The following is a 12,346-nucleotide window of genomic DNA, read 5'->3' as shown; positions in this document are numbered from 1 at the left end:
TGTCTCCATCTAAGAGACTCTCTAGTCCAGAGCCTCCTAGTCTGGATTTGTTAAAATCTTGTAGGAAGGTCTGTTTTGAGAGTTTGCCTACGTTTTACACATCACTCTGGTGTTCTGCCAGTTTAGAAGATTCCCCCTCTGGCAGGCTGAGAAAGCTGTAAGGGACAGTAGAAACAGTATATACACAAACACAGGAGAATTGTCATTGTTGGCTGCTTTGTGCCCTCTACTGTCGGTCTTATCTTGTATAATGCTGCTGTTTTTTTTTCTGCTGTCCCACCACCAGTGTCTAGGAAAAATTAGTTGCTAAAGGGGAGAAAGATAACAATGGATTCAGAGATACATCAAGTAGTTCCTCTTTCCCTGTGTGTGTGATTTCTGTCTCTTTCAGCTTTTATATTAGACAGAGCTGGCCCCATGATCATAAACTTGTAGTCAGGCTCTTGCTGAGTTAATCTGCCTCTTCTGCAAAGTTAACACCTAGTCTGGGTTATGGCTAAGCTGTAAAGTGGTTTATTTGGTTTCGGTTCGGTATGTTGTGAGAACCTAGCCAGTTGTAGAATAGTCAGTACAACGCGGGTGAAAAACTATGGCTTACTGTAGAGTCTTCAGATCTCTTCAACCGCTGTCATTTTGATGACATTGATTGCTGAAAATTGGCAGTATTGTCTCCTACCATTATGCACTGGGAAACATGCAATGTAATCCTTAGCATAAGCTTAGCATAGATTTAATGCACACAGTCAGTGATACTGAAGGCAGCTCCTAATCACTGAAGTGTTGCATAGTCCTACTGTGGCATAATTCCACAGTAGGACTAGGCCAGTAGGCCAGGACACAGTTCTAAGAAGCCTAAAATGTTATCCATCAATCTCCCTTTCAGTCTAAAAGGTCTGCTTTGAGGGCTTTTCAGTAATCGGGATTATTTATTCTTTTTTTGTAACTGCTTCTTTTACCTTTCATTGGGATGTTTGTATATGGGATTTTTTTTTTTTATACAAGCCTTGTGGAAGAGCTTTTGCTTATTAGTGGATACATACATGCCTAGCAAATTCCTTAGTCTGCAGAAAAGTCTTCTGAATCACCGTGTGCTTCATCTGGGTGATCAGGAAGAGAATCCGCTAAACTGCTAGTCTTTGAGCCATTGGGATGAATGATTTTCAGGACTCGGTTCTGGCTGCAGGCAAAGGTTGGGGAGGGGAGAACAAGCCAACCTTTACTTCACATGTTGAGATATTTGTCCTCCTTTTTTCCCTACTCAAAAGGAGATAAATTTGCTGCTAATTTCCTGATTAAAAATGGTGCCCGAGTGAATGCTGCAACGCTGGGAGATCAAGAAACTCCACTGCATCTTGTGGCATCCTATAACCCCAAGAAGCACAACCCAGATGTCATGTCGGAGATGGCCCAGATTGCGGAGTCCCTCCTGAAGGCAGGAGCCAATCCCAACATGCAGGACAGTCAAGGAAGGTGACTATTGGGTAGCCTGCTGTTTTTGGGCTTGTTACCGTTACTCATGATGTTGATTTGAACATATGAAGCCTTCCCCAACTTGAACATCCTCCCGGAGTATGCACTAAAGCCCAGAATTCTCAGCATTCCCCACGTTGCAGAGAAATTATGGGAATTGGAGTCCACCTATCTGTAGCAGTCTTTTCCATTCAGATAGCTGAAGGCTGTTATCAAATATCAGATGATGAATCCATGTAGCTTACTGTTTTTCAGTTCAAAGAGGAACCCAAGTTCTTTGGGCAGTGATCTTGGCCAGGTGTAAGTTCAAAGGTGCTTTTGATTGAACTCGCCACCTTCTGTTTGCAAAGGCATTTGTTCTAGTTGAATTGAACCCCAACAAAAGAGAGGCTTGATTTTCACTGCCTTGGAACAAAGTCTTAATTCTAACATGGTGGCTCCAGGATGCCTTTGCAGCATAAGATGCTGTTCTTCTTAGACCTCATCTGGAACTGAAGGAAAAACAACTGGCATTATTATATTAATATCTACTATAGGTTTATATTTGCAATTTAAACATCTACAAAGAAAATTTTGGGGAGAGACCCCAAGAGGAGATTAGATACAGTTTGTTAAAGATAGCTTAGGTCATTGTAGGGGGTTGTACCTACAATTGTACCTTGTTCATAAGGCATCTCATGACCCTACATAATAACTTATTCCATTGCTTAAAGCAGTGTTTCCCAACCTTGGCAACTTTAAGAGGTCTGGACTTCAGCTCCCAGAATCCCCCAGCCAGCCATGGCTTAAAGATACCACAATACATGATTGACTTTGGCCACTGGCTAAGGAGAAACTACTTGGGTGTCAGATATTATGGCTAAGAGTTGAATCTATCAGAAGAAGATTGCATCAGTTAAAAATGTAAGAGCTCAGTTAACCTGTTAATAAAAATGGATGGCATTTCAAATGTTGAAGTGATACTCAAGAAGAATCTTGTTGGAAGATAAACCTAAAACCAATTGCCTGTGTTCTCAACCATATTTGGTGATAGTCATTTTTTAAAAATAGTCAGGATATAAATAAAACTGAAGTCATTAGAGCCAAGTGAAGGAGGAGTCTCTGTGTTCTCTCTCCAGATGTGTGTGGGGGCTTCCAAATTATGGAAGATTGCTCTTATTACCTGGCATTTGAAATAACTTTTCCTTCCTTCCTTCCTTAGAACTCCGTTGCACTCATCTATTGTTGTGAGAAATGACCAAGTATTCAGCCAGCTGCTGCAGTGCAAACAGTAAGTTTGTGGACGCCAACAAAATACGGACAATATGTCAGTTGGGGAAGGTTTGTCTGCCGAATCGGTATTTTAAATAATGTCCTTATGAACTATTTGTTACATTAGGTTACAGCCTGGAAGAGTTACTTGCATTTATCAGAAATTGTAATAAATGTTAATCTTATAAACCAGTAATTTTGCCCGATATTCTTTGGTTCTAAAAGTTATATATCTATTTATTCTAAGTACTTTCTCTGGAAGACAGAAAATGCAAAATGTAGCCATTGAGAGCCCAGTCCAGTAAATAGGTGAGATTCAGGGAACACCCCAACAGTAGAAGGGCCCAATTTTCCCTACATTGGAACAAAGTCTTACCTCCAGCACAGTGGAAAATAAGATGCTGTGGTTCTTCTTAGACTTGATCTGGAACTGAAGGATCATGAAGGAAGTACCGCCCTATGGCTTGCGGTTCAATATATTACCATGTGTTCCGACCCATCTGTCAACCCCTTTGAGGATGTTCCAGTGGAGAATGGCAATTCCTTTGATGAGAACAGCTTTGCCGCCAGACTCATCCAACGAGGGAGCAATACTGATGCTCCAGATACAGTGACAGGTGAGGGGTAGGATTGGCAAGAAGTTAAGAGTGAGGCTTGTTAGGACACTAGTAGCGATGGGTGGCTGAATTTGTACTTACTGCTCTAATTTTGTCTGCTTGTTGGCGGTTGCTTTTAGGAAGCTGCTTGCTACAGAGAGCTGCGGGGGCCGAAAAAGAAGCTGCAGCACTCTTCCTAGCCACACATGGGGCCACGGTTAATCATAGGAATAAATGGGTAGGTCTGGAGAAAGGAATACTGAATTGAAAAGATTGCGGTTGATCTGTCCGGAAGTAGTTCTCAGTGGGGTTCCTTTTGCACCATGTCATGGGAGATAGATCATTAACACGGAAAGCTCTTACTACAAAATTTAATGGTAGAAGGTATTGTTGTCAGAGAGTAGGTAATACGCCTTGATTTCATCCTCAGTCAAATCTTGTAGTCAACAAGCTTGGTAATATCAAAAGGCCCAAGCATTTAATTATTGAATTGGTTTAACTGCAAAGCTGCTGAAACATCATATCTTGCCATCTGTGCAATGCATCTCCTGAGCCACCAGTCCGTATGTGAGATCATCTGGGGCAATTCCATTTATTTACTTAGTAACTTGCCTACCCATATGATTCTTGTTGTTCATCAGCAAGGTTCCTTGAATGGCATCCTGATGTGAATAGTGAAAATGGTGCCTGCCCTGAGGTTTATACTCTAAAAGTTATGGCACACAAGAAAAAGGGAGAGGAGGAAAAAACGAGCTTAGACACAAATCCATAAATTACTAGTTTTTTTAATTATGACCAGGTAGGATGAAAATAATTGAAGTAGCCTTGTTTGATTCCTTTCTATTTCTTATGCTATATGATAGACTGGCTGCCTTTAACTGGCCACTGAGAATCCAAGGCAGCTGACAAGAATATCATGGCTTCTCTTTCTCTGGTGTGAAGCCCAGCCTGGTAGTTTTTGGGGTGGGGGGGATTAGGGGAGGATGGTATAGAAGGCCATACAGTCAGGTGAACTCACATCTGCATTCAGAAGCAATCCAGCCCAGACACAGATTGGATCAACTCAGTGAGAACTAAGGTCATGTCAGCCCATGGTATTTGAGGACTGGGCTGCTTAGCTCTGGAAAGTCTTTTTCAAGGCCTTTTTCTCACCCGTCCTCCCAGCAGATGCCTTACATTTCCCCAACTCTTCTTCTGTTAAAGGGTGAAACACCATTGCACACAGCCTGCCAGCATGGTCTAGCCAATCTTGCAGCTGAGTTGCTGCAGCAAGGAGCTAATCCAAATATCCAGACAGAGAAAGCAGCACCTGCACAGAAGGGGGCTGTCATGCCTGGCACTGCAGACAGCGTTAGTTTGCAAACTCCTCTTCATATGGCAATAGCCTATAACCACCCAGATGTGGTATCTGTCATCCTGGAGCAAAAAGGTAAGGTGTTCAGTGAACTTTAGGTAAGGAGTTGCTCACTGGAAAGTATCAGAGTAGAATGAATAAGACCAAGGAGTAGGAAAAGAGTTACCTGGAAGAGATTAACTTGAGATTTAAAGAAGAACCAAGAGGAGAAATCTGAGAAGGTGACGAAAATCAAAAGGGAGACTGGGAATTTATGCTTGTTATCTGTGTAAGTGAGAGAGTTTTGGGGCCCTAAAAGGAGATCTGTAAAACTTGGTCTAGAGCAGAGGTGAACAACCTTTTTGGTTGAGGGAGTATCCTTAATACTTTTTTGTGGAGGGAAAATATAGAGGTAGAACAGTATAGTTGACACGGCATTGCACAAGTGGTGGAGTTAGGATTTTCTAGGTGGTTTGTGGGGAGGGGTTATATTTTATGCCAGAACTTTTCTCTGTTACAGTGCTAAATCTACTTGAGGCTTACAATACGATAACGTTCAGCACTAAAGTTGCAAGTGGCTCCAGAGTACCCCCAAAAGGGACCCGGGAACAGAGACTGTTCTTGGATCATGTTATCTACCTCTAGTGTAGCTGCAGAGCCTATTTAAGGGAGGGTAATATTTAAGAGGAAAGCCATCTGTACGTCCAAGAATTACAATCTTGCTCTAATTGTGGTATGGAGAAGCATGCATGTTCGTGAAGGAGGAACATTGTGAGGAACTTAGGGAAGGGGCACTAATGAAGTATTAGGTTTACTTGAAGCATATGAGTTACTCTGCCTTCCTGTTTCTTTTTTTTTCCAGTTCCTGAAAAGAATTGAGGGATATGTTGAGTTGAGTCCTGAACATTTTAAAAATGGTTCATTGGTAGGGCTGTGCACTTTTTGAAAACAATTCAGTAGAAGTGCTTTGAACTTCACATGAGCACAGACTCTTTTTGATATTTGTTAAAATAGCCTGACTTTTTTTCAGGCTGCTTTGCCTGATTTTTTTGGTTGGGCGGGCAGGCTCATGCAGAAACTTGAAAGAAGTCAGGTTGCTTTAACCAGTAGCAAAGAGGTACTGGGCTTGTATGAAGTCTGAAGGACCTCTTCCAAATTGTTTTTGAAGTGTGCACATCCCTCTTAATTGGCTAGCTTCCTCTAACCAACCTGGACAAGTTGAAAAGAATTTAATATTTGCTATTACATTTTGACTTAGTGCATTTTTAAAAAAAAATCAAAACACCTTTGACTGAAACATCTGAAGATTTCTAACTACTATGTGCAGAGTTGGACCTTGATTTATCCATCCAGCCCTGTAGAGTCTACTCTTAGGATCTCAGGGAAAGGGTTCTTCTCATTGTTTGCTCTTTGATCCTTTTTAATTAAAGATGTGTGGCACTGAACCTAGAACCTTCAGCATTTGCTCTTCTCCAAACTGGGTCCTACCCAAGGAATAAGCTCTAGAATTCCCAGTTGTTAAAGTAAAATGGAAGCTAGTGTTCAAAAAGCAGTATGTCTCACTCTGATCATTTAAGGCAAAAATGATCTTATTGTAGCCCTTCCCAGCCTGACTCCATCCAGATAGGTTGGGACTACAAAGCCCAGAATTCTCAACTATGTGACAGTTGAATTGCAGATTATGAAAATTAATTTGTGTGACAGTTAAATTGCAGACTACTACATCTGGAGGAACCCAGGATGGGGAAGGATGCTGTCCATGTTGGCTAAGAGTTTTGGGAATTGTAGTCTCAACATATTTTAGATCATTAAATTAGCATATTGAAAGAAAACCTGATTTTTACTTTTTTTTTTTAAGCTAATGCTCTTCATGCCACCAACAACTTGCAGATCATTCCAGACTTCAGTCTCAAGGACTCTAGAGATCAAACTGTGCTGGGATTAGCATTGTGGACAGGTAAAGGTTGAAACGAGTATGATGGACATATACATATATATTGAGGAGGCTTTATTTTACAAAATAAAAGTATTGTTTTAAAAATTAAGGATATAATCCAGACAAACCTAATTCTTTTAAAAATCCTATCAAAAGATTCACAGAGACTTCTTTGCTCTCTCAGTTGAAATTAATAGTAGTTTAAAACACTTAGCTTTGTCCAACCTGATAGTTTTTATTCTGTTTTCAAATATGGAGGAGGTTTGGTTGTTTTGTATGATTACCTGGCCTTTATTCTTTACAGGCAGTGGCTCAGCACATGTTTAATAGTGTGTTCCCTGGAGTTGTAAGTTTTTGCAAGCCAAGGAGTACACTTGTGGGCAGGGATACGTGCTAAAAAGCAGATGGGGTCAGGGCCAAAAAAAAGGATGCTGCCGGGACATAAACAAAAATTGGTTTCATTAAAATAAAATTAAAATTTCAATTAAATACTGTTCATATATATAAATTTTCCCCTCATGTCCCCTTAAAAATTACAGTTAGTGGCAACTTTTGGAAGCATTCTAGAGGCATTTCATGGCTATTGGGGGTCATATGGGCACCTAGGCCTTAGGCGCAGAATAATCTTTGCTGATTTTGCACCTTCCAGATGTGCTCAGTTTGAGCACACACAATCTAGCTATCATGTATCTCTAAACATCTGGAGGGTGCTGGGCTTTCTGTTGCTGAATTAAAAATAATGAAAATAGTTAACAGGTTGATAAGTATATTTTAGAATGTTATTGAAACCTGGACTGGGAAGCTATCTTAAGTTGACTGAACTCCTTAGAAGAAAGGAACAGGATGAAAAATATCAAAAACGAATACCTTGTCCTTTTCTCAACAGGCATGCACACGATCGCAGCTCAGCTCCTGGGCTCTGGAGCCTCCATCAATGACACAATGTCAGATGGGCAGACTCTGCTGCACATGGCCATACAGAGACGGGATAGCAAGAGTGCCCTGTTTCTCCTAGAGCATCAAGCTGATATCAGTGTCAGGTAATAAGAGGCGGGTGTGACTTCCATATTTGTAAGAAATTCCTGGCAGGCCTTCTGACTTCAGTCGCTAGGCTCCAAGCATCTGAGGGGAACCAGCCCAAGAACCCATTTTGGTATATTAACTGACTGCTGGTTAAATGTCAGACAGTTTCTCATAGCTGCCTTGAGTCTTTTGGCCCTCTCCATGCCCTGGAAGTGGAGTCATTCTGGAAGGGGCTCATTTTTAGAAGTAATCTTATGTTGTAATATTTGAATCTGCTGTAAACATAATTCAGGCAGACCTGCACATACAATTGTTTGAAACAAAACCCATGACCCTTTGTCACTCTCATTGAGATGAAGCCTACTTTTCTATATGAAAGGAATTGTGAGGACAGAAGTACAACTATTATATATAATGATTTAAACATGGCTGATTCCTATATAAGTACAGTTACCATATTTTCTTGGAAAAAATAAAGGACAAACCTGTAAAAGGGGCAAATCTGAAAGAGGCTCATTTGGATTAAAAAAATAATTGTTTATGTTGATAACTTTGCTTTACAAAGGAAAATTCAAGAGCAAAACTAAGAAAATAAAAAATTAAATAAATTTAAAGGACAGCTCCCTAAAATAAAGGACTGTCCTTTATAATAAAGGAGGTATGGTCACTGTATGTATAAGAGTAAGCCAAGGGTGAGCACCCTTTTTGCTTGCATCGAGAGATTCAGTGGCTGGGGCAATAATACTACTCAAGTAAACAAGGCCAAGATTTTCCAGAAAGAGGGGGGGTTTTTTTGGGCAGGAAATGTTTTGGTTTTGTTTTTTAAAAAAATGTACTTAAGCGTATTAAGTTAGCCCAATGGATTATTCACTATTTCTTTTGTTTCCCACTAAAAATTGTGGGAAAGTTTGCATTACTGAGAGCTAGTTCTTACATGGTCAGAGATAAACAGCCTGAGACCAGGTCTCCCAGCCTAAACAGAGGGGTTGTAGCTTGTGGCGCTGCTCAAGCAAGAGATACAAGAATTTTTAACTGTGATTTCAGTGTAAAATACAGAATTACTAAAATTCTTTCATAATGGTTTTTTAACATTTCTTAAATCTGCTTAATGGAATTTCTTGTATCCTTGAGTATCTAGGTTTTTGTTTGCTTGTTTCCAGCCCAGCTTACTGGAAGAAGCCTGAGAGCCAGTTTGTGATCTTGGGGGAACGGAAGGGCTCTAAGTGGGGCACAAAAAGGGGCTTAAGACCGATGGGTTGCCCACTTGGGTGCTAATGTTTTAACTGAGGTTTGTTGAGGAAGTCAGAGTGTCCTGGTTTGCATACTGAACTATAATGCACATTAATGCTAAGGTAAAATCAAACCCCATATTATGGTGTAATATTGTATGTGAATAATATTGTGCTTGACACAGTATTGAGCAATTTATGATTGTTTAGATCAGTGTTTCTCAACCTCAGCAACTTTAAGACATATGGACTTCAATTCCCCAGCCAACACGCTGGCTGGGGAATTCTGGGAATTGAAGTTCACATGTCTTAAAGTTGCCGAGGCTGAAAAACACTGATTTAGATTCTGACAATGCAACATGGACTCTTGTTGTGTGATGGAGAAACAATGTTTTTTCTAGTAACTATCAACCCTTGCTTGTGTCAGGAATTCATCTGTTCTTAATGTCTGTGTAGAAGGGTGTATGTATGACACAACTTTTAATGTAAAGAGAAAAAGAATAGCAGACACAAAATGATGCTCTTTTATACAGCTGTTATTATCTTGAGAGGAACAAATAAAAGAAGCTCCCTCAAACCCCACTTTTTGCATGACAGTTAAGATAAAACCTGTCTGACTTCTCTTTCTTGTTGAAAAGTCCATGGCTTAGTCACAGCAAAGCACTTGCTTTGCATGAAGAAGACTTCACTTTCAACCTCTGGCATTGTTGGTTGAAAAGGCCTTGGGTAGTAGGAGGTGGGTGGGCAGGAACGTGTATGAAATCTTGGAGGACGACTCACTCTTTGTAGAGCAGTTAGCGTGGGCAAAGGGACCAGTGAATCTTCATTTTCAAGAATAGCAAAGGTGCTGTGGTTCTCTATCCATGTTCCAACCTACCTAGTTGAAATAGTAATAATAAAAAACATAGAGGACAATGTTAAGCTTTTATACTGCTTTTCAGAAAAGGAGAAGTCATTACACGTTCTTTGATGGGGTCTGCCACTGTTTGAGGACAAAGTATATACAGGGTTTTTGAAAGACGTTTGAGAGCCACCTCCCCAAAAGAGGATAAGGTCTAATTAAAGAGTGGGTCCAGGACACACACACACCACTTTATTTAATGTAATTTAAATTGAATTAAAGTGATGTTAAATTATATTTAATGTGATTACTCCTCATCTGTACAATGATTTCCCCCTTCTGTGTCACTACAAAGTACAGTTCTGCTACATCTTTTGATGGACTCTTGTCTGTGATCCCAAAGGGAAAGCCAATTAAGGTGTGGAATGGTGATTATATTAACAAAGTATTGAGTAGTAATGATTCCCTTGCCAGATGCAAAGATCTACTGATAGACTTCACATTGTCTTTATTGCAGGACACAAGATGGTGAGACAGCCCTCCAGCTAGCTATCAAAAACCAGCTGCCATTGGTAGTTGATGCAATCTGCACAAGAGGAGCAGACATGTCTGTGCCAGATGAGAAAGGGAACCCTCCCCTTTGGCTTGCCCTTGAAAATAATCTGGAAGATATTGCTTCAACACTGGTAAAAGGGAATTATAATTTGAATATGTGTCAACCATGTGTCATAGCTACAGAGGTGGCTAATACAAATTTAAGTTGCTTCAGTAGAAGTAGAGTTTCCAAATCACAGGAAGAAATTGTTCCATTCCATTCTACACTGGTCCCACTTTGAATATTAGGTCCAGTTCTGCACACGGTGTTTTAAGATAGAGTTGGAGAAATTGAAACAGGTTTTCAGAAGCGTAACAAGACAATCAGGTGGTTCAGAACTAAATCCTATGAGGAGAGATGGAGGGAACTACTTACATTTACATTTTATGTTTCACTTTGAAAAGAGAAGATTGAGGAGGGATATGATGGCACTATTCAAATCTCTGAAGGGATGTCATTTAGAAGAAAGCTTCTGTTTTGTCTCAGATTGTAGGATGGGGAATAATAATCTTAAAATACACAATTGCAGATTCCACTAAGGGAAATTCAACACTGCAGTCAATTGCCTCATGAAGTGAGAGTAGGTGTTCCCCTTGACTTGAAGTGTTTAAATCGACTTGTGTCTGTTTTAATGTAACTCCATGCAGTATTACATTTTTAAGCAATAAGTGCAGAGAATGCAGATTATAAAACTCAGAGATGCTGCAAAAAGAAACTTGGCTGGGGAGGAACCCCACATAAAAATATCTGATGAAATGAATGTAAAATACCCAGGAAAAAGTCAGAATAAATTGAATTTTTTTTAACACGATGAACAACACCAACTTTGTCCCTTTTTTATTTTATTTAATAAAATAAAATAGGGCCAGTTTAGAGCCAGTTTGGTCTGGTGCTTAAGGCACCAGGCTAGAAACTGGGAGACTGTGAGTTCTAGTCCCACCTTAGGCATGAAAGCCAGCTGGGTGACTTTGGGCCAGTCCTTCTCTCTCAGCCCAATTCACCTCACAGGGTTGTTATTGTGGGGAAAATAGGAGGAGGAAGAAGTAATAGGTATGTTCACTGCCTTGAGTTATTTATAAAACATCATAAAGGCGGGATAAAAAAAATCTTTTTTAAAATGTTAATTTTTCCCCCTTCCTTAATGTTGCTGTGTAGTTGTGTGCGACCCTCTGTAGTCCAGTGATGGAACATTCAAGAGTCCTCAGAATGATCTGATTTTCTCCTAGAACTTACTGAACCAGCCACGGAATAGGGTGCAGTTTGTTTTTTCCTGCAAGTGATTATTCTAGAACAGGAGTGGTTTGCAGATTATTCTGGAATTTCACTTCCAGAAAATAAGAAACTGCTTCTAGCCAGATCAGTGCATTTGAGGAAGAGTTCTGGGAGACATCAAGACATTCCATTTTCCAGATTGTGAAGTTTTGTGCCTCCGTTACGTGCTCAGTGGCAGCTTGAAAATAGTTTTCACTTCTTCTGGCTGAGGTGGTAAATAGAGCTTTGTTCCAAATATATAAATGTGAGCTCATAGTGAGTCAGTTTGATTTCTTATACTTTCTTCCCCCTCTCCACCCTTCCTAGCTTAATAGTATTTTTAATAGGATATATTTATGGACTGAAGTCTTTTTTTTTTAAAGTGCACCATGTTCAAATAATAAATGTATTCTAAGAGAAGGGTAATATACATCAGAAAATTAACATTGCGCTAGCAAGGCATAATATAAAATAAAGAAGATAAAATCAAGAACAAATGTTACAGTCTTAAATATCTTAATAGGGACTAAATAAATAAATGCAGTTTTGCAGGTTGAACAGCCCACATGGTCTATATATACATAAGAAAGGTTGTCCATGTTTAAAACTTTTTTTTTTGAAGTCTGTTTTCCATGCATTGAGTGACATATATGTCTTTCTACATCTTGTCTGCAGGTAAGGCATGGCTGTGATTCAACTTGCTGGGGCCCAGGACCAAGTGGCTGTTTACAGACACTGCTGCACCGGGCCATTGATGAGAACAGTGAACAGATTGCCTGCTTCTTGATCCGCAGGTCAGGAAAAAGCCTACGTTGTCCAAA

At 40.0% G+C, this 12,346-nt stretch overlaps 1 protein-coding gene across 1 annotated transcript in view; it reads left to right on the top strand.

Annotated features, from left to right (window-relative positions):
- Positions 1 to 12,346, top strand: part of ANKFY1 (ankyrin repeat and FYVE domain containing 1) — a 66,015-nt gene that overhangs the window by 32,651 nt on the left and 21,018 nt on the right. The window contains exons 8-16 of the mRNA XM_015890081.3: positions 1,266 to 1,470; positions 2,672 to 2,740; positions 3,139 to 3,338; positions 3,458 to 3,555; positions 4,521 to 4,746; positions 6,509 to 6,607; positions 7,473 to 7,626; positions 10,197 to 10,365; positions 12,201 to 12,319. Of these exons, the coding sequence (XP_015745567.1) occupies positions 1,266 to 1,470; positions 2,672 to 2,740; positions 3,139 to 3,338; positions 3,458 to 3,555; positions 4,521 to 4,746; positions 6,509 to 6,607; positions 7,473 to 7,626; positions 10,197 to 10,365; positions 12,201 to 12,319 (1,339 nt within the window). The remainder of the gene's footprint in view (positions 1 to 1,265; positions 1,471 to 2,671; positions 2,741 to 3,138; positions 3,339 to 3,457; positions 3,556 to 4,520; positions 4,747 to 6,508; positions 6,608 to 7,472; positions 7,627 to 10,196; positions 10,366 to 12,200; positions 12,320 to 12,346) is intronic.

The sequence above is a fragment of the Python bivittatus genome, unplaced genomic scaffold (assembly GCF_059951505.1).
Source record: "Python bivittatus isolate LINGU-HERP-01145 unplaced genomic scaffold, Pbiv_v1 ctg000690_np1212, whole genome shotgun sequence".
Lineage (NCBI taxonomy): Eukaryota > Metazoa > Chordata > Lepidosauria > Squamata > Pythonidae > Python > Python bivittatus.
Note: the sequence above shows the minus strand (reverse complement) of the source record. Positions and strands in the feature narration are given on the sequence as shown.